Source organism: Vidua macroura, chromosome 1, assembly GCF_024509145.1.
Source record: "Vidua macroura isolate BioBank_ID:100142 chromosome 1, ASM2450914v1, whole genome shotgun sequence".
In the NCBI taxonomy this organism is placed as follows: domain Eukaryota; kingdom Metazoa; phylum Chordata; class Aves; order Passeriformes; family Viduidae; genus Vidua; species Vidua macroura.
The window spans coordinates 103,795,072-103,816,904 of NC_071571.1; the positions used below are offsets into that span (position 1 = coordinate 103,795,072).

The following is a 21,833-nucleotide window of genomic DNA, read 5'->3' on the forward strand; positions in this document are numbered from 1 at the left end:
CAAAAACTCCTCTAGAGGCATCACTCATTCTTCCTTCCACTTCCTTAAAATTCTCCACAGTATCACAGTTAGAGAGTAATGACCTTTCTTTCCCTGACAGTGTTATCTAGGACAAAACTCAGTTACAACTCTGTAATTCTTATCTTCACCTATGGACTTCTCTCCACTGAGAATTTTTTTTTATTACATTGTATTCACTTTATTATTTCTGCAATTTGGGGTTGTTTTTTTTTTGTTTTTTTTTTTGTTTGTTTGTTTGTTTATTATTGTCCTGTCTTTTCTTTTTGCTGAACTTTTTAACTGAAAAAAGCACCTTTGTCAGGGGAGCTCTAAGTATTCTCTGTTATTAAACACGAATGCCGTCACCATAGAATGAAAACTTCTGTTATTAAAGTAGTTAAGTCTATGACTTTAAGCTACATGAATCTGAAAACCAAATTAAAATGTTTTCTGGAGCAACAGTCTTCCTTGATACAGGTCATCATTTTATTATTTGAAAAAAGAAGAGAATTAGAAGCAGTCACTGTTATAACCATACTCACACTGAACAAAACTAGGACAGACAGCAACAGGAGTTTATATTACTGACACCCTTTAAAAGTATTTGTCAACACTATGGAAGGGTATTAAGAAAGAGCTTCCTAACAGATGTATTTCAAACACACTGCATTCAGAAACCTAAAAGAAAAATTCTTTAACTTTTACCTTTTTAGATTTTAATATGCACTGGAATATTTCTGCTTGTACAAAAATACTACTCTTAACTTACTAAAACAATTTTAGAGGTAATATTTTACAAGTTCATTTAATGTAAAGGGTCTGCAGAACGTCCCTCCACCCTTAAAGAACTCAAAACTCAACTGGACAACCTGAGTAACACCACCTGGCTTTGAAATTAACTCTCTCAGCACTGAGCAGAGAATGAGATGGAAAACCCTCAGAGGACTCTTCCTACTTCAATTGTTCCATGACTTCCCAAAAGCAACTGAAGACTCTGCAGCACATAAATGCAAAGCATTACTGTGGATCTCTTTAAAAAAATTTGCTGCTTCTACCAACATGGGATCCTGAGTGGGACAGCATTTCTCCAACTCCACATCTACATTTCACAGTCTCTGAAAAGCTGTTAGACCAGCAATACTCATTCTTCAACTAGTAAGTGCAAACCAGAGCTGTGTTACTGCTCCTCCTCTTGGTTTCTAGATCTGCTTCTCGGAGGCAAAGTCTGTCAAGAAATATCCAGGAAAACCTGACAGCAAGATCCTCAGAGTTGAGCCTCATTTGGCAGAGACTGGCATCTTCTGGTCCACCTTCTACCTCCATCTGGTGAGGCTGCCTTTCAAGATTACAAAAGACAGTCAAAACACAACAGTCACAACACACAGTGAATGCCACTGTTGCCAAAAGTCAATCATGAGTAAATTTCTCTCTTTTTAGGTCTAAATGCTAATTGCTCTAGCGCCAGATTCTACCTGTCACTGCTCAGAAGCAGGTGATGTATGAAGTAGCTATCTACTCACTGCAGTGCTCATCATAATGAGAATATGGCTCATTTACAATTTTTGCCTATTAACTTCTGGTAGCACACTATTCATATAAACCAATTTGGCATAAACATCAAAGTTGTAATGTATGCATTTCTCTTTCATCTCCTACACTGCCTTTTTTTTTTTTTTTTTTTTTTTTTTTTTTTTTTTTTTTTTTCCCTTTGGTAAGGATTCTTCAGCACCTTTAACAAGTAATTTACAGAATGGGCTGCTATACAGAGCCACGGCTGGGAGATGCACTAACCCATCCTTCTAAACAGCACCCAACTCTGCAGATAGAGACAGAAACAATTTCACTCAAATTTACACACTGACTATGTAGGAGACAGGCACTAGAAACAAAAGCTTAAAATTTAACTTTTAAAAATATTAAAAAAACAGAAGCAGAGATTTTTCATCATTTGCATTTAGTCAGCAAAACAAAACTGTCTCTTCCTAACACTTTCTGACTTCATAAGCACATATTTATTTCCCAGTACCAAGGGGGTTTTGCATGCAAACACTACAGGAAAATACTTTAATACATAAACTATGTAAATGAAGATATCTTTCCATTTCCTAATGCTATTCTAATTATGAAATGGTTTAGGATTAACACTTTTATTTCTAAGAGATTTTCCTACTTGAACCTAAGTTCTTAACTGTCTTTTTGAATGTTTATACTACCTAAGTAAGTAAAAAATACAATGGAGTTACCCAGGTTTTAGCATACAAGGTCAAACCCACCACATTTTCAAGAGCTGCACACTGCCTCTGGCAGAAACCATTAACTGGAACTTCAGAAAATAAAATACCCATAATGCATCTAACTAGTTTTGTTGAGTTTTTTGGTGCACTTTAGATAAACAATCCTGCCATCAACAAGTCTAAACTACTGCAGGTAATACATTCAGGCATTATTAAGAGTTCTGAGTCTTTCACAAGAACATTCTTAATCAATAAAAATGTCAAAGCCGAATCAGTTTTGCTTCTTTCTTCTCCTTGATTACACCAACTCAGAAACTCCCAATGCTACAAATTACCACTTCTAACCCTTCTCCTATACAGCAGAATCCCTATTCCTTTACAGGGAGGGTCAAGATGAAACACTTGTGATGCAGAGCTGAAGCCTTGCAGTTCCCTATTTACCAAGCCCTCCAGACAAGAAAACTGGTGCATGTGAGCCAAATCCAAGTGATGCTAATGCATTAATGACTGACATGTGGCAGAGGCACCGACACATAGATGCAGCCTGACATTAATGGAGAGATTTGCCTGTGGTCATGCACAGAGTGGGGGGGCAAAAGCAGACCCACCTGCCTCATGTTTTAACCTGAGTATGAAATCAAATGTCAGAGAAGATTAATTAGATGCCAGGAGTTTTATTCTTTTCTGTTGATAGAAAAAGCACATTTCCATAATGTGAGGAAGCATTTATGTGGATAGCAAATCAGGTTGACATTGAGAGAAGGTTTACTTTATTGTGAATGCTAGCTATGTGGTGCTTGTCAGTGCAATTACTTTCTACTCAAGTGGTTTGCTTTTTAACATTTTATTATCTTAATAAAAACCCTGGAAGCAATAATTATTTATTATGCTAATTCTTCAGCTTTTTTCTTATTAAGTTCTGCCAGACCATTAAAACTTGCTGTTTTCCAGAAATAAACCTAATTTGTTAATATTCAGCCAATTATGGAAAAAAAGAAAGAAGGCAAAAACAATCTCTTTACTGGTAATTAGTTACTAACCAGTCAATTTGTACGCCTATCAGCTTCCCCATAAATTCTATTTTTATTTATTCAATACCCAACATTTCCAATATCATTCTGATCGAAAACAACTTCAAAACACTAAGTCCACTGTAGAATTTTTTATAAATAGTGATTTAAGCAGTGAGAGGCAGCAGGGCTTTAGACCACTCTGAAAATGCACTATACTCAAGGACTGCATTTTAATTATGGAAACCTTTTAGAACATCCCTGTTTTATTAACAGTAAGTGAAAGACTATAAACAAGGCTTCAGTATGCACCACTTCTTCTCAATCCTGCCTAAAGCCCTCAAGGGGAAAGAGCTTCAATGTGCTTTCATTTCTCCCCCCTAGCATTTTTAACTCTGAATGCCTCTTCTCACCAGCTTTAAAATTCATTTAACATAACAACCACACAGTTATGCTTTTTTCTTCCCTTTTTTTTCATATACAAGTGTTCCCTCCTTTAGGAGTAAACACCAAGGCCACAGCTCTCAAACTCCCATGGCATAAATGCAATATAGGAGACCATAAGCAATCTAAGCAGAAAAGCACTGCAACTAAATGTACCTTGAAAAGCTCTTAGTTTGCAATGCTTTTATAAAGCTTCACGTCCATGCACAAACTGTCCCTACATTTCACGTAATGACGGCAGTCGTAATCCCTGGAAAACTTCTGGAACAAATTCCCTCGCTCAGAGCTCAGCTCTCTCTGAGCCAGCACAGCACTAGCTTCTTCCACGGCAAGGATGCAACGCTCCAGGGTTTCTCAGAGCAGCTCCCCCAGCTTCAGTGAACAATTCAAACTCCTGTGCTGCCACCACACACAGGAGCAGAGCCAGGCTTCTCCATTGCTCCCTACTTCTGAGACAGCTTTCTCCTGTACCTCCCACTGGGAGATTCTGCCTGTGGCAATAGAAAATTACCTATTAATATGTAATATATACCATAATTAGCACTGTAAAGCAGGTAGTTACCTCACAACTATCCTCCCATCCCCTCTCTCATACTCACAAAAGTTTATTTACACGGAAAAAAAAAAGAACAGAAAAAGAACCCCACAAAACTGGTGAAGAACATCTGATTCTTTTTATTTGTGTTTTTTAAAAGTTAAGTTCTAAGATTAAGCTTTTGCTTCTGGCATTTGTCTCCTACACAGGAAGTGTGAAATTATAAGTGAAATGGCTTCTCTCTGCCTCTGTAGGGCTGGATGCTGTTTGGAATGATGGGTATAGTGCAGCTCCCAGCTACAGCTGTATAGCAGCTCACTCTCAAAATCACTAAGTAAAGGTGTTGAAGAATCCCTACCAAAACCAATAAAAAAGAGAGAGAGAAAGTGGTGTACTAGATCAAACAAAAAATGCATATATATACAACTTTGATGTTTTTACCAACAAACTCCTGGTCTTTTGTACAAAAAGAGCATGAAGAAAATCACCACAAGAATGCTACTGATGTTCAGTACCACTTGTTATCCTAAGGGAGAAAACCAAAACCAAACACACCCCACAAACAGATCAATCAGATCTCTAAAAGTCACCAAGACTATTTAACAAAATCAGAGTAGAAGCGAACTCTTTATAAAGTACTTTTTAAGCACAGAGTCTAGAGATAGAGGAATTAACTTGGTTTTCTGTACATGCACAGTATTATTACTTAGTCCCTCCCAGGACATCAGGTTAGGCCTTTAGGGTTTATAACATTAGTTCAGCCTTTCTAATGAAGTGTGTGCCTCAATGACCTGACTCTTTTACAGAAGCAGCAACCTGATTTGGAAGTCATTGCATTCCTAGCCATGCCTCTGACTAAGCATGTAAAAACCTTCGAAGTTCTCTTATTCCTGGATCCCAGAACTATTTCACCTGCAAATCTAAGCCAGTGCAAGTTGTGTTTGCTACCAAAAGGTAGACAAGGTCAATTGTGAGTTTCAGCATGATTAACCCTCTTCAGCAGAAATTTAGAATGTAGAGCCCTTGATTTTTCATCTCCAGATAGATTGCATTTGATTAAGTGAATACTATATTTTTTTTAACATATAAAAATTCCCTCAAAAACTATAGTCACCTACCAAAACACTTCAAAAAACAAATAAACTTGGGAGCTACACAGAAACGCCTAACAAATTCAGACTTCTACGGAACACACCTGAAGACAATTAGTTTTTGGCAATGACTTTTGGCTGCTCTACTCACCATACCAAAATAAATATACAGTACATAATTCGAGAGAACCAATGAACATTGAACAGTCCAGTGCTTAAGCCTCTGATTTTCTCTCTCTTAGAACAGACACCAATTTTTTTATTATGATACTCTAAAAAGTATAGTACTAAATGTGATGCAGAAACACTAAATGTAATGCAAGAATAGAAACAGAAAAAGCTCTTTAAAAACGTAAGATGGTGTGACGCAAGCTATACAGCCTATTATTTTCATTTATTACCCATGCACATCAAATGGCATTACTTTACAATAGTAAAAAGCAAAGCCATTAAGTACATAGAGAGCTCTGAGCATTTCAGGTGTGAAACAGACCAGTTTCTCCCAACAGCTTAGAGTTCTGTTGTGCATAAAGTGCGGAGAGTAAAACTCCATACCACTGCAACTCTATCTTGTGTATGCACAGGAAAGCTGCAAATTTTCTCTTAAAGAAAATTAATTGCCCTGAGTGCAATATTCCTATATCAAAGGCACATTAGCTCACAGTCACCTTCCACATCAACATAAAAATTTATCGTAAGTGATGTCAAAATCCACTAAGTCCCACTCTGTTTGTTTATTACTGATTCATTGCTGGAGGCAATTAGTTCCATCTCCAACTGGGCTGCATTAGCTGGCTGACTCCAGAGCCAAGTCAAAGTGAGGAGCATGAACCAGCTCTGAAAATAGATAGATTTGAACAGAAACAGATGAGGAGTGCTCACGAAATCTATGGCACAGCTGCATGATAAGGCATGTATTTTCCATCTCTAGGTGGGTAGTGAGTATCTTCAGAAACAAAAATAACTCAAGTGACTTAAGAGTTCATCTACCTGAACTATTACAGGAACATACCTCTACTAAATCCAATATTCCATTATACAACTGAAGCCATTACACATTTTTGAATGATTTAAACTATTCTCACATAGGGGGACCTGCACCCAGTGTGGGTACACAAGATCAGAGTAATCTTTTTCCAGTCCAAATCACGACCTGACCTCAGCTAATCTTACTGCTTTCAGATACCTGAGACGCTGTTTGAAAACCTTCAGCTTTTCTTAAAAGTCACCCTGCCTTTCAAACTTATGATTCTATTGATACTGTAGAAGCCAGCAAAATAAATCAGCTGCAGTCTCAGAGCTACGTAGTGCTGAAGACTCCAGTAAAATTTGCTCCCATCATTAAAGAGACGAAACAGAATCCAACCGTCATTCAGCTTCCCATAGCTCTGTGATCTAATTCTACACAAAAGGCTTAATAAGGTTTAGGCTCATAATACAATTAGTAATTTAGCTCACAAATTAGACTATCTATTAACACTCCAGCAGAGACGTCAGCTATATGAGGATTAAGAAGGAATCTGCTGCTCTCAATATGGGAGTGAGAACTTGAATGCTTTAATAGACCACTTCAGCTTCTGCTAATGCGAACATATATTCCGTTGTAGAGGATGATGTGAGCATGGCCAGCAGCCTGCTCATATATTGAAATTTCATTAATAGGAACCACAATAATAATTTGCACAGTAAGTACAGAGTGGCAACTTCTGAGCTCATCTTAAAGCATAATTTTAACTAGTAAAAATATGTACCGGTAGCATGAAATACACTGCATATGCATTAGAAGTGCACATAGAAATAAGGCCCAAAATTAACAGATCAACATGGACAAACCTAGGTCAACCCAAGGTATGGAAATTATACTGTACAATATTTAACCACAGTATTTGAATAAAGAAGCAACCGTCATCCAAATCTTTGCAAACCATATTTATTCTGTATCTTGCTGCATCAAAGGAAATATAGGTTAGATATTAGGAAAAAGATTTTCATGGCAAGAGTGATAAAGTACTGGAATGGTCTGCCCGGGGAGGTGGTGAAGTCACCATCCCTGCATATGTTTAAAAAAAGACTGAATATGGCACTCATTGCCACGGTTTAGTTGAGGTGTTAGGGAAGGGGTTGGACTCGATGATCTTGAAGGTCTCTTCCAACCTTGTGATTCAGTGATTCTGTGATCTATTAAGAATGGAAGCAGACATATGTAACAAAAGATTCTTTGTCATCTTCTCTCACAAACAGTGCCGGAAAGATTTTTAAAAAGAGCTGGTATCTCTAGCATGCTTCTTAATGGCACACTGCTCACACAGAAAAATACTCCAGGTGAGTTTTCGAAGGTAGGCTAAAAAACCACTCTACTTATCATAAGAAACTAAAATTTCAATTACTGTGTTTAAAAAGTGCTGCTCCAATTTCCAGGAAACTATACATGTAACTACAAAATGCCAATATTGGTGTGTTCATGCTGACTTGTGTTAAAATCTGAATTACTTGCAATAACAGGAGCTTTTTCTAATTACTTTGACAGTATGCCCAAAACTGACTGTATTCAGCTTCAGGTTTTAAGCCTGTGTTTGTATAATTAGGGCCAGCATTACTAATTATTTTTAGCTTGAAAACAAACAAACAAAAAAATTTTCATCAGTTTACTTCACACTCTAGTAAAAAACATTCACACCCAAGTAATATTATGAACAACGTCCATCTGGCCTGAAATCTAGATCTGGCCACTGTATCTCATTCCCCACCAGCACTGCCTGCTGTTGCTATCAAGCGTTCACTGCAAACGCACTCACCGCAAAGCAAATCTTAAACCTCACTCATTCACAGTACTTACTCATAAGCACATGCTTTGCTGTCATGTGTGCTAGCACATGCATGGGACCGTTTTGGTCTTATCTGTCTCAAGGAGAAATAAAAAAGGCAAACCCCCTAACTTGTTATGTCTGATACTCAGGCAGTCAGGAATTGTTTCCCCAAGCTTCCACCACAGCCACGCGGAGGCTCTGCAGCCTTCTGAAAACATGCACATACTTCTCCAAACTGGAAGGGCAAAAGTGCCCCACAGCAACACAGGAAATCCACATCAGAGCTGCACATCCTGCAGGCTCAGCTCTCTCCCCAGCTCAGTCACTGCTGCCCAGAGGATGGTACAAGTTTTTCGAGGAGAAGTTGCACAGAGACCTCATAGCAGCTTACCAGTATCTGAATGGGGCCTGCAAAGATGCCAGAGAGGCACACTTCATCATGCAGTGTAGTGACAGGACAAGGGGAAATGGCTTCCAACTGAGAGTAGATTTAGATTATATATTAGGAAAAAATTCTTTACGGTGTGGCTGGTGAAGCACTGGAACAGGTTGCTCTGAGAAATTGCAGATGCCCCAACCTTGGCAGTGTTGAAGGCCAGGTTGGACAGGGTTTGAGCAACTTTGTCTGGTGGGACGTGTCCCTGCTAGATGAAAAGAATTTTGAAACTAGATGATCTTCATGGCCCTGTCCAACCCAAGCCATTCTATAATTCTATTTGTGAAACATAGTGATGAGAGCTGACATGAACAAAGAAAAGGAGGTGGAGAGAGCTCAGGAGGTGGCAGGTAAGCAACGTATTCTTAAAGGTGGCCTGGCAGTTAACAGCTTTGTTAAATATATGTTATATTTTCTGTGAAATACATTGTGCTAAAGCACAATTTTAGAACTGAGAGCAGGTAAAAACCCTCCCTCTTCCTCTGCACAAAATTCCACAGTACACAGCTCTGGAAGATTACTGTAATTGGCCAATTCTTTCTTTTATTGCAAGACCACTGGGCAGAGTCAAAGCACTGAAATCATGGGAATTGGGCTACTTATTAATGTCACATATTTGCTCAAAGCCAGTTTCAAGCATACAGATCCCTTTTTTCAAAGTCCTCCTCCCAAAGGTCTAGAAATACACATTTTTAAATCCTGGCATACAAGCAAGAATTATTTTTTCACTGCTACAAATCTAGCGTGGCAGACTACAGTTTGTGAAGACTTCAACAGACTGAGTTCTGAAAACGTGAGATTTCTCACTCACAGCCAGTGAGTGGTTCCCAAACAGTTGTTTGAAAAGCTGTGATCCACCCACTATGTGAATTGATTTGAAGCAAACAGGCATGTCAGATACTGCTTGACTGAAGGAGATTTACTGTGGACCAGTTCATGAAACCACAAGTTTATGTTCATTTTGAAATTAAATGTAATTCAGATGAAAATCAGTATTCATTGCTGTTTTGGGGTTGGGGCTACACATCAGAAACTGGTTCCATTTTTTGCAATGGGCCAACAGAAATTATAGGCAAGCAGTAACTTTAAAAATGCAAGTTTCCATGTTGCAGTGTAAACTGCAACCCAATCCATATAACCAAAACCTCTCAAGTAGTTCCTGACTGATGCCAGAATGACTTCACAGCTGCTGCTTTCCACTTCCATTCATCAAGTCATTACAGAGACCATCCAAAATAAAAATTTAGACCTCCAAAGGCTGTATCTCTTTCTCCAAAGGAATCAGAGAAAAAATGTCAAATGCAGCAGAAAATGCATGCACTGTTTACATTCCCTAATTCCCCTTGAGTTGACCTTGGCCATTCAGCTAGATAAAGCCCAGTCAGTCTTTTTCTGAAATTCTCAGTCTGAACATATGCTTCACCCTTACTCCAAGTCAGAATTAATATATGCTCTTCAACACTCCCAATTCCACTGCATGACAGAGGAAGGTACAGGTGAATAAGGCTGAAGTTCACAGTCAGCAATGATCTGCCACTGAATCAACCCACAGGCACTACAGTATGTTTGTCGGTGATTGAAAACAGAAGTAGCTGAGGAAAATTATTTTTAAGGGGTTATTTGCCCACATGGATAACCTTATGCTATATACTGGGCTAAAACTTCAAGAACACTTTAAGGCTTCTTATGTTTATACTTTTCTGTGGCCATGGAAAGTTTTTAACAAGGGTAATATGTAAGTGCCCAAAATTCAGGATTTCAAAGAAGTACCAGATTCTCATGGACAAACTTTGCAAAGAGCAATTGTACATGTAAGGATCCAGCTCTGAAACTTCTGCAAGACTCATTTAAAAACCCCTGTCCATATCTGCTGGTGGTGCATGGCTGCTGCAGAAGCCAGGGGTTTTACTTGCCAAGAGTGTATTTCAACTTGTCTTGGGCTTCTGGGCCCTACGTGATTTCAATTTGCTCTATATTTGCTCAATATTTGCTCTAAAGGGCGTGTGCTTGTCTCAAACACTCCTAAATAAATAAAACAAACACCTGCGTTTTCCAAATCCACAAATGAAAGTGCTACGCCAATTCACACAAATCCCTTACTAACCTAGATTTATGGAGGCAATTCTAGCAACAATCCTTGAAGTTAAAATAAATAAAACACACCTCATGAACTTTATATGCAGTCTTCAATCCATGTGCTTTGCTGTTGCCATAAACAGCAGGTACTAACGTTGGGCAACACATAGGCTCCCATTCCACATTTTCACCCTTTAAGGTTTTAAATAGATACTAACTTTAGTTGTCTTTTGGTTTTGTTGATTTGCCAACACAAGGTCTGTGATGCTCACAGACCTAACCCCAAAAGGCTTCTTTCCTGTTTAGAAAGTTGCTTGCAAAGGTTTTCCCCTGAGCTAGGAGCTAGGACAGAGTCAAGATGACATCTCTCAGACACAGTAAAAAGGGCATCAGCTGCACAGTGCCTCAAAATTATTACTGGGACAACAATTTATCTTACATAACTGAGAAATTACTTCGGTATCAAGCTGTCTCTGCAGAAGTTAAAAAGAAAAAGCTTAAGTGATGTGTTATGTAAAGTGCTTATATTAAAGTGTTGAATGCAGTGCTTTGTAAAATAATCTTCATCTACTCTGCAGAATTCAGAAAAGGTAGCATGAAAGGAAAAAGGCTATAGCTGTTTTCAGTCATTAACATAAGAACTACCCCACTGAGAACTATGGCTCCTGGAAATGTCCATAACTGCCTCTATCTCCTAAACATGTGACAGTATTTAATGATGTTTTTGAGTTTCCAGGGAAAACTGAAGCTAGAGGTGGTGACAAGCGGCTGCCGTAGATTTTCTCGGAATTGTTTTGGGGTTCTGAGCTATCACCTTCCTTTCTTTTAATGTTTTGTAAATGGAAATTTCCCAGATTTCTCGACCATGTGGAAAGAAAAGAAAAAAAAAAATTCCAACTAGTCTGGAAGATCTGAGGGTCTATGAAGATCCTCATCCATGTCACAGTCAAATGCCAGAGCAGAGTTAAATCTGGATCTCCCACACCTATGTGGGAGTTCTGATCACTAAGCAACTATTAAACTAGAAATTTTTAAAAATGTATATAAATACATATGCATATATACACACACACACACGCGTATGTCTTCTTCATGCTGTCCTCCAGGGGTGTGGTTCTTATTAGGCAATGTCATCCCAACACAGAACCAGAAAAGTCTCCAGGCTCAGAAAGTTCCAGAGGGAAAACAGCTCCTTGGTTAATATTTTATGACACATCTTAAAACAGTTAAGGAAAAAGAGGTATTACACTATAGAAACACTATTAACTTCCAAATTAATCATCAGAACACTGTTGTTACTGAATTACACCAATTGACAGAAACATCACAGCAACTACAATATTCTTTAATATAGTCCCAACAGGTGTGCAAACAGTGTCAAACACCTTGAAACAAAAATATTTTCTTTCAAGTTTCTGCCACACCTTTGAGCACACTCTGAGCAGGCTGTACAGTCATTAGGAAACATTGCACTTCTCACAGTGAATGAGAAGGATGGAAAATGGAAGAAGCAACAACAAAATTTTTCAAACAAAACAAGTATCTAAATCATGTAAGAAGAATGAGCAACTATACCAAACTAAGCAGCTACAGAGGAAACAGTTATGTCTGCTGTGGCAATTGACTTTCATGTTTGATTTCAACTGTTCACTGAACAGTTTCCTAGAACACTAAAAAGTCATGAAGGTAAAAAAAAGCAGAAGTGAGACAAACAGAAGTTTCTATGGAGGTAGAGGACAATGTGAATCCCTTTAGGAAACCTTCACCTCTCCTTGAGATATAACCTGGAAACAGTCTTTTTGTCAGAAACCATGAGAAACTACGCTCAAAAACTCCACCCTCAAAATCTATGTAGACTTGGTAACCAAAACTTTAAGATGTGCATATAGCTGACCATTTTTTGGTCACAAACTACTGCATCAGCCACAGAAGAATGACTAAGCATCAGCTGCCAAAATAAGGAATTATTTGGCCACAGAGGGAAAAAAAATTACAACGCCTCTGCTACCACCTCTGCATCAAGTACACCATGAAAAATGCAAAGGTCTGCTAACAGGTAGCAACTCATCAACTTTAAGACAGAGGCATACAAGCTAGTACACAGATTACAGGCATATACGTAAGTATGTAACTGCACATATCAGGGGTAGAAGTTAGTCTAATGTATATTCACCAGAAAAAAAACCCAAAAAACTTGAATAGCCACTCAATTTATCTGTAACAATCCATCAAGCAAACCTTAAGTATTAGGTTACTGATCCACTATTTCTCCATCTGAAAGTACACAGAAACTCCTGTAATATACTCCTCAATCTTATGTTAGAATCTTATCAGCACAAATAAACAGTTCTTTCACTTAATGAGCCTACATTTATGTGCTACAGAATTAAAACAAAGGTCCACTGACAAAAGTATTCTATCCACTACATTATTTATAAATAGTCCAAACCATATTTGATTTTAGAGTTCAGGAGAAAAGACATGACAGGATTCAAGATAATAAAGCGCAGTCTTTCTGAAAGTTTCCCAGAAATAACCCTGCCTTAAACATTTAAAAAACCCAAACAACAAAACAACAAACAAGCAAAAAATCTCCTCAAAATATGAGTGGTGGGAAAAAAAAATCTGCTCTAAAAGAGGTATGTGATGCTCTATTTCATTCTCCTAGAAGACGAAGAGCTGAAGTGATAAAAGAGGTAATTAGCTGTTAGTTATTCCAGAGCAACAACACATTTCTAGTGATTAACAAAAAAATGCTGTAAGAGATGTTTTTAATAGCTTAACAGTGAAGAAGATTAAAAAGACAAAAAAAAAAAAAAAAAAAAAAAAAAAAAAAGGGGGGGGAGCAATAAAAAAGCTAATCTACCCCTCAAAAAATTCCACTCTAACCAAAAATTATTGTTCTAAAACAGAGTAGATTACACACTGGGGGTGGGGAGGGGAAAAACAAACAATCATAAGTAAAGCATTGGGTTTATACCATTTTGCAGAAAAAAAATTAAAGATTCATTAACATCATTACATTTAATCATATGTGTAAAGATAATCAATCATTGCTATGTAAAGCTGTCAGAAGACATATCTGAGCCTTGAATACATTATTTAAAAAAATGTGTTGAAAGATAATAAAAAATAAGAAAACATGAATAATTATAAATCCACTCCTGTTTTCCACAAGTAATTCAGCTGCCTTTTAGAATTCAGAGTATTTTTTTTTTTCATTGCCTTTTCTAGTGACTTTCATCTCTTCCATTCTTCCAGCAAATGCTATACCTTCTTTCCCACCTTTCCCCCCAGGACACATGAAGCCTAACCTGTTTTCAGAACTCCTTCCTGCTAACATTGCCATGGTTTTGTCTGTACAACTGTATTTGTTACTTTTCTTTTTTCCTACCATTGCTCCTTATGTGGCAAAGGGTCACTGTTGAGTCAGACACTTCTGGCTGAGACACTTCTTTCCTATTCTCTGCAGACACTGAGCATGGGTATGTATCAGAGGCATAAATACACCTAATTTTTATTGTTATTACTCTCAGAAATCTGGGCACAAAAAATGTCTTTCCTTCAATTTTAGAGCATATGTGGCACCTTACCCTCTGTACCTCCCCATAGCATTAATGGAAGCCACATGGTTTGAAAAACAACATAACACCTCCTTATGCCAAAAGGAAACAGAATTCCACTGACAACATCAGCAATATCAGCAACATCATCTCCATAGATAATTATTCTGAATGGATCAGACAGGTTCTTAATAGGTTGTGAGGAGTCATGTACTCCCTCAAAACTTAAGGTTATATTTTAACCATCTTGATAGATTTTTAAAGAAAAGATTATCAGATCTCTGCAGCAATAAATCTTGCATTTAAAACACTAGGAAAGTACTGACAATTTCTCTTTAGTTTCATGCATTTTATTATGTATTTTTGTCATATTAGAGCATTCATTCATCTTTCTGTTCAATACTAACACTTATACTGAAATCAGCCTTTTTACATGTAATTAAAAGTTCATTTGTATTGTAATCAAACTGATGCAAACAAGCCACCAATGTATTAAAATTCTCTAGGTCACAAAAATCCATCATCTGTTTTCACACCTCCCCACCTGCAAACACACCTACATTCTCACAATGCCTAGCTTACAGCCCTTTCTCTTTCTATGCTTAGAAAAATGGATTTAGAGATGCAGCTACACCTAGTGATCAGCAGTAGATCACAGCAGGCAAAACTCTGGAAGACATGACAAAATGATTCAGAAAAAGGTATCTGAATACATTTGGGTGAACAGAGTGACACAGAAAAATGTATTGCTGAAATTTTTTTTGTTTCCAAATATATGACCACATGCTCCAAATTGGTTTCAGTGTCTCAAAATCGTGTTTTAACATATAATATTACATATCAGAAGTAAGAGAACTGGAAGTTATCAACAAAATCAAATGAAATTAAATGAAATAAGGAGAAGATTCTCAATTTTTCTTAAAGAAATAGAGCAGATAATTCAGCTGCATTCACACATTAACAGTTTGTTCCTGGGAAAATTTTCAAAACTACCACTTCTTTACACAAGAGTCATAATTGTGAGCTAAAAGGTTCATAATTGCACGTCATTTCCTGGGGAAACATCTTCAGAATTTAGTGACATAGCATAGTAAGAGTTTGACAGTGATACTAACAAGCTTTTAAACACTAAGAGATATCTCTCTCAAAAAGCCTTTCCTTTAGCATAAAGTTGCAACACGCGAAATACAGGATCGTGATCACAATGTCACAGATCCTGACCCCGCAACATCATTGGACTTTGTCCCATCAAGCCTACATTTATTGTCTTCCCCCCAGCTGAATCCAACGATGCACACTCAAGGGGGTTGTCTCAGCAAGAATGTGTAGAACTGGCCTGGCCACCAGCAGCTCGCCTGTTTGACATTTTTGCTGACCGTGGCAGGGTGTGGGTGAGCGCACATGAGAAATAAACCATCCCCACATGTCTCCAGGTCAGACTCAAATGACATTAGCGAGGTGGAGTTCAGAAGCTTGCTCACTCTACCCTAACATGTTTTGTGATTTGCCTGGGGATTAGATCTCACTAGCTGCCAATCTAGCAACTTCTGTGAGCATTGAAGATACTGTTATTTCATATAATTGTATGTGCTTGTATTGTTTCAGGACACTGTGATTTGTTTTCCTCATGAATTCTGACAACTGCTAAATCACGAGACCAAATTAACACCATAGCATTTTTTTCACCCAGTGTTATTACATCTTTGCAGTATTTTGTAAGATTTATTTTTAATTTCTAATGATGTTTCATTACTATCTTTTGAAACAAAAACAGCTAAATAAAATAAATTTAAAAAAAAAATACCCACTACACAATTTCTTTTTTTGATGAACTCTGCCACTTCCAAATCCCTGACTCATTTTTACCTAGAGCATTCCAAAGCACATCCCAGTTCACATGGGAACACAAACTTTCATTAATTTGTTGTAACTGCAAAATGTTAAAAAAAAAAAAAAGAACTAAAAAACAGCATCACATTTAGAAGTAGATTTTTCAAAATGCTTCCCTTAATTTGCTGGAGTATTTTAAATATGAATAGTCTTAGATGTAAAACAGAAATCAAGTCATTCACCTCTTCACCTACCAGCTGTAATAGCAGCAGCAAAAATCTCTTAACAGCGGGAAGTTTGGTTTGAGAATCTTCCCCCACAGCTCTCACTGTTTAGTGAGGCCAAGTCCACACTATGACCTGTAGCTGGAACAGTTTTCTAGACGAGCTGACAAACTGCATCAGCCACTAATAAAGCTGCATCTTCACTGGCATATGTTACTTCCCTTAGAAGATGCAGGAATACAGACTTGATGGATGTGTGGAGAGAAAGGAAAGCAGGTGGAATAAACAATGCAAACAAAAGCAGAATTTGCTGAAGTGAGATAGAACTACACTTGAAGCTCTTTGTTGCTAAATTGATCAGAATAGCTAATACAGACTTTCAAACAGAGATCCTGAATGCTCTGAGAAATCTTTTTAAACATAGCTAATTATATCAGAAACTTCTTGTTTTCTAGGTATTGCCAGGAGCTTCATTTCAGCTAGGATAGGGCCTATGAAGACTTAACCTATATTATTTCTTTTCTCTGCAGTCACCAAACATCAACATGATCACAGTAAGTTTCAACTTCAGCATGCCAAACTTCCTGCTTACATCACCTTTCTGGAAAATGTGATCCTTCTCTTTAAAGTGCCTACACCCAAAAATGAATAGATGAGTCTAAGGTACAACATCTATTCAGAATGCAAGGTTTTGTATTTTTCATCCAGGAAATAGCGTGAGAATTACTATTCTTTATGTAAAACCTTTACTACTCACTAGGAAAAATAATTTTCAAATTTTTTACAGCACTTTTCCTCCTTTTCTTCTCTTCATAATGGCCACTAGTCCTGGTTCATTATAAATGGACTCCCACAAGTATTTTTAGTCAGTCTGTCCATCCCTCTCACTGCAATAGGACTTATTCCTTCTCAGAGAAAAACTAAAACTTTTTAAACCAGTGCCGTGAAAAGAGCGTTGATATACAACCTTACTGCTTTTCACAACAAAAGAGAATATAACAGACTAATAATAGCCCTCCCTCTGTAAGAGTCAGGCTGTAACCAAGAAACACCAATTTCAGAATTCAGGCTGTGTGCACATTTACATCTACCTGAATATGAATGCCTTCATAAAAACACAGTTTCCAAGTTCTATTACGCATTTCCTTGCTTTCAATTCCAGCTCCCTGTTTTTGTATTTGACAGAACTCTTCCCATCCATACTCTTAATTTTATGGAGATCAAATATTTAAGTTTACAATGTCTATTACAATATTTAAGTTTACAAATCCCTTACAGGAGTGAATTGCTTTCTCTAGCCTGAATAATCTACCAAGCAGGTGGATGAAGGAACATGGTGGAGGCAAGTGGCATTTTCTATGACTGAACACCACTTTTCATGAACTTAAGTAATATTAACATTCAGTCCTCAATCAGACCAATTCAGTAACATTTTGCTAAAATTATAAAAAAAACCCCAGCTAAATTAGGTGTGCTATAGTTTCTCAGAAAGAAACTAAAAAATAGTAAAAAAAGCCAAACCCAAAACTAATCTTGCAAAAAGAGTCCAGCTACTTTTAAAAACTTAGGATAAGCAGTACTGTCCATTTAAGACATTTCAGTAATATCTCTTTAACTCAGTTCTTGAGATCATTTACTTCTTGAACTGATGAATCCAGAATTTTAAAATCTTTAGTTAAGGATTCAGAGAAAATCTCATTGTTATTAACTGTTAAGCTGCTTTCAAAAGATTACTTGAAAGCTCCCAGGCCTTAAAAAGCCAAGGTCTGATCTTTCAGTAAGATTATTTTCTAAATAAGAAACTCAAATAAGACAATAGCTGAACATAACATTAGAACCAATCTCTGTGAAACAAATCAGTCCATTTAGAAAAGGGTAAAAATAAAAAATGGAACTATAAATGCCACAGGCACTTAATTCACACACTGCTATTCTTTGCTGAGAACATGTGTGGAGTTGGTTTAGTTTCTTTTTTGTTTGTTTTTAAACTTTTCATAGGCTAGTCATGCAATTCCCTTCTAATATAAGGGACAGCTATTATAAAAGATAACTACCCAACTCGAGGATGGATTTTTCTGTCATTTAATTTCTATGATGCTCATGCATCAAGGCTTTAACAAAAGAAATAGCATTTTTCCCCTAAGCAAAAATGATACCCAGACACAAGCTTCATATGGTAAATTACAAAAATGGAAATTTCATCAATTTTGCTCTAAGTCCCGAGAATCAACATTAAAAAAAATCTGTACATGCATCTTCACAAGTAATCTTTACCTTAACATACATATATATATATTTATATACACATGGAGAGAAAACTGGGCAGATTCTGCACTCCATGCCATCTCACTGAAATGTGTGAATAGCAGCCTCTGTTACTGAGTACCTCAGAAGGTGTGGAAGTGCACTCTTGGAATACCTGTATGCACAAGTCATTGGTGAATTGTTTGTGGCTTACAGCACTGCTCTCTCCACAGCACGTCAGGTAAATGGATACGATGGATACAAACCAAACAGTAATGTGGGATCGTTCTTCAGCAACACGAACAGCACTTCAGTGCTGATCCCAGTACAGTATCAGCACATCACATGCACAAGCCATTTAAATGTCCAGAACCCCAGCTTAACTTTAAACAAAAAGTAAGACAGTTTACGCAGGTCAGCAATGAGTTACAGATTTATCTTAATAAACCAAGTGCTCCCATTGAAGTCTCGACACTAGACTTCCAACATTAACGAGTGCGTATAACTGAGTCCAGTTTCATAATTCGCTGCACAGCATACTCTCCTTCTAACAGGAGATCGGAAAATATTTCATCATTGTTACTTATCACCTTGGAACTTTTCTACTCGGAGATCTTCTGTCTCATCTACAGTAAAAATGCTCTCAAGAAGCTAGGGGAAATGCAGCTACGTATACAAGAGGTCCCTGGAACCAAACATAAAACCAGAATTTTAATTTTTTTTAAGAAGTTCTAAACCAGACCACCAATTCCCAGCCATAAAACTTGGTTTAGCTACATTGCTCCATAGATGCAACACGTAATGTTCAAAATATAAACTATTCTGCAGCCTGAGCAACAAGGAGTCAGAAGGATTGCTTCCCACCAGATCAAAGCACACTTTGCACGAGCTGAGGACCAGATGTCTTCAATTTAACGTGCTTTCAGTTGCACTAACTTTATGTTGGGAACAAAACACACCAAAAAGAATTCTGAACTTAGTCTGCAGTGCAGCACACAGAATTATTTCACAATCCAAATTTCTGTCTTAAAAATATGGGTTTCTCCAACATATAAATAAGACAGGGGTGCAGGCAGGGGACTCGAGACCAAAACCTGCAGGTTTGGGGCTTCGGGGAACAGAGGAACGCCGCCGCTGATGGGGCACTTCGCGGGGCTCCCCGTGGCTGTGAATGCTGGCACCCACCAGACGCGGGCAGTTTCTGCCCTGCCCTCTCAGGCGACGCTCTGGGGGCTGCAGAGAGCGCGGGGCCGGGGCTTTCCCCCGGCTCTGCCGGCGTCTCACAGCCGCACCGCCGGGCAGCGCCGAGGGCGGGGAGCGGCGGGGGTCAGTGCCCAGGCACCGGCGGGCGGGCAGAGCCGCGGGGCCCCGCCGGCCCCTCCGGGAGAACCGCAAGCCCTCCTTCCCTCGTCGCCAGCCGCGGCGGGCGGAGCGCCGGCGACCGGCTCACCTCGCCCCTCCGCCTCCCGTGCCGGGGCAGCGGGAAACTTTCGGGAAGTCAGCGGCGGAAAAACGCCGGAGCGAGCCCGAGTCCCGCCCGTCCCACCAGCCCTGTGCTAGGGCTGCCCGAGCCCCACCAGCTTCTCGAGCTTCCATTGGGGCGCAGGGCCGCCAGCGAAGCGACATCCCGGCACCGCTGCCTCCTCGGGACACTTTTTCCACCCCAACGACACAGCGGTTCCAAAGTGTCAGACCCGTCGGGGGATGGGGATGGGAAAAAAAAGAAGGAAAAAAAAACAAACAGGAAAAAACAAAAACCCAAACCAAACCCCCACCGCCTCCGAAGTGCCCGCGCTCCCCCCTGCCCCTCCGCCGCCTGGCCCCCGGGAAGGCCGCCCGGCCCCGGGCTGGAGAGCCGACTCCTTACCTGTGAACGTCTGCGCTCCCGCTGCCAGCAAAAGTCCGGCCAAAGTAACCAGGCAAGTTCCAACTTTCCCCATATTTCCAGCCCTTCCTGCTCCGAATCCAGCAAAGTGCCAAAGTGTTTGCCAAAGTAGGAAGCGCCCCTTTCGCCCCCCTCCAGTCCAGTGGGGCAGCCGAGGAGGGGGCAGCCGGACTCCCGCACTTGGTGCCCCGCGGGCTGTTCTTCCCTCCTCGCCCTCTCTCCGCTCTTAAGGGCAGGGAAGAGGGTGCGAAGTGGCCGGCGGCCGCCTACTCGTCTGCCTTCCTCCGGCCGCACCGCTACCCCGGGGGCCGTGCGGGCGCCGCTCGCCTCCCCCGGTGCCCGGGGGGGGCACCCTTAATCGCGGAGACTCCTCGGCCGGCGCCGCCGCTAGTCCCGGCTCAGCTCGGCTCCCTGACTGACTCGCGGTCCCCCCCGGCGGGCGGGCGGGCTGAAGGGAGCGGGGAAAGTCACGCCCAGCCGCCGGCGCCGCCGCTCTCCCCCGCTAGAGGGCGAGGCGGCCGGGCCCTGCCGCCGACAGCAGCTCGGGGGCGGCCGCCGCCTGCGGGGGCGAAGCGCTCGGGTCTCCTTCCCGCCCCGCTACCCCGAGCGCGACTCGGCTGAGGAGGTGGTGGCTCCGTGCCGGGCAGGACGATGTCGAAAGTTCGCGGACAGCGCGGGGGGAACAGAAGACGGAACCAAGAAAAAAAAAAAAATCTCAGCCAGGCGTCTCGGTAACTTTGCCGCGGGCCGGCCTCGGCCAGAGCCGCAGGCGCTGAAGTTGTGGCCACCGCGGGTCCCTGACCCGCTGCGGCGGGGCACCGCGGGAGCGAGCGGGGTCCGGCCCCGGGAGAGCGGTCTCGCCCCCGCCCCGTCGTTCTGGCGCTGCTCCGAGCACCGGGACAGGGAAAGGCAAGCGCAGGAGAGAGGAAGAGCGCCGGCTTTCCATAAGCGCTTCGGTTTGTTTATACAGGCGGTCTGGAGCCTGTCGGACGAACTAGTTGGAGGCCACCGCTCAACCTTCCGCGGAAACCGCAAGCATGAGAGCCCAGCTCGCACGGCGAGCGGCTGATATCGAGAGAAAATTGAGATGTAAAAGGGTTGTCCGGGCTAGCGAGGAGCGGCACTGTCGTGTACATTAACTGCTTCGCATTGCCGTGCTGCTCATAAAACTTACTCTCCTTGCCTAGCCCTGGTTAAGAGCCACCCTTCGCCCCTTCGGAGCGTTTCGGGAAGGGATCTCTGGAGAGCGCCCAGCCCTGCCCCCGGTTCAAGACATGGGCGCAGCTCTTAGTCCTGCGAGTGAAGAATAACGTCAGGAATTAGCAGAGTTAGAGAGGGAGTGATGGAAATAAAATCGCATTAAAATGGCAATTATCTCTCATCATTTGCAGCGTGTGACTTCTGGCATTCATCTCCGCGTCACGTATGAAATACAGCTGCATGACAGCCGTCTT

The 21,833-nt window shown here is 40.5% G+C and overlaps 1 protein-coding gene across 6 annotated transcripts in view; it reads right to left on the reverse strand.

The window, feature by feature from the left end:
• PTPRM (protein tyrosine phosphatase receptor type M) overlaps positions 1-20,798 on the reverse strand; it is a 445,383-nt gene extending 424,585 nt beyond the window's left edge. For all 6 annotated transcript variants that reach the window (XM_053979855.1, XM_053979842.1, XM_053979831.1 and 3 more), the window contains exon 1: positions 20,362-20,798. In XM_053979855.1, the coding sequence (XP_053835830.1) occupies positions 20,362-20,434 (73 nt within the window). In that variant the 5' untranslated portion in view covers positions 20,435-20,798. The remainder of the gene's footprint in view (positions 1-20,361) is intronic.
• Between the last annotated feature and the right edge of the window lie 1,035 nt (positions 20,799-21,833).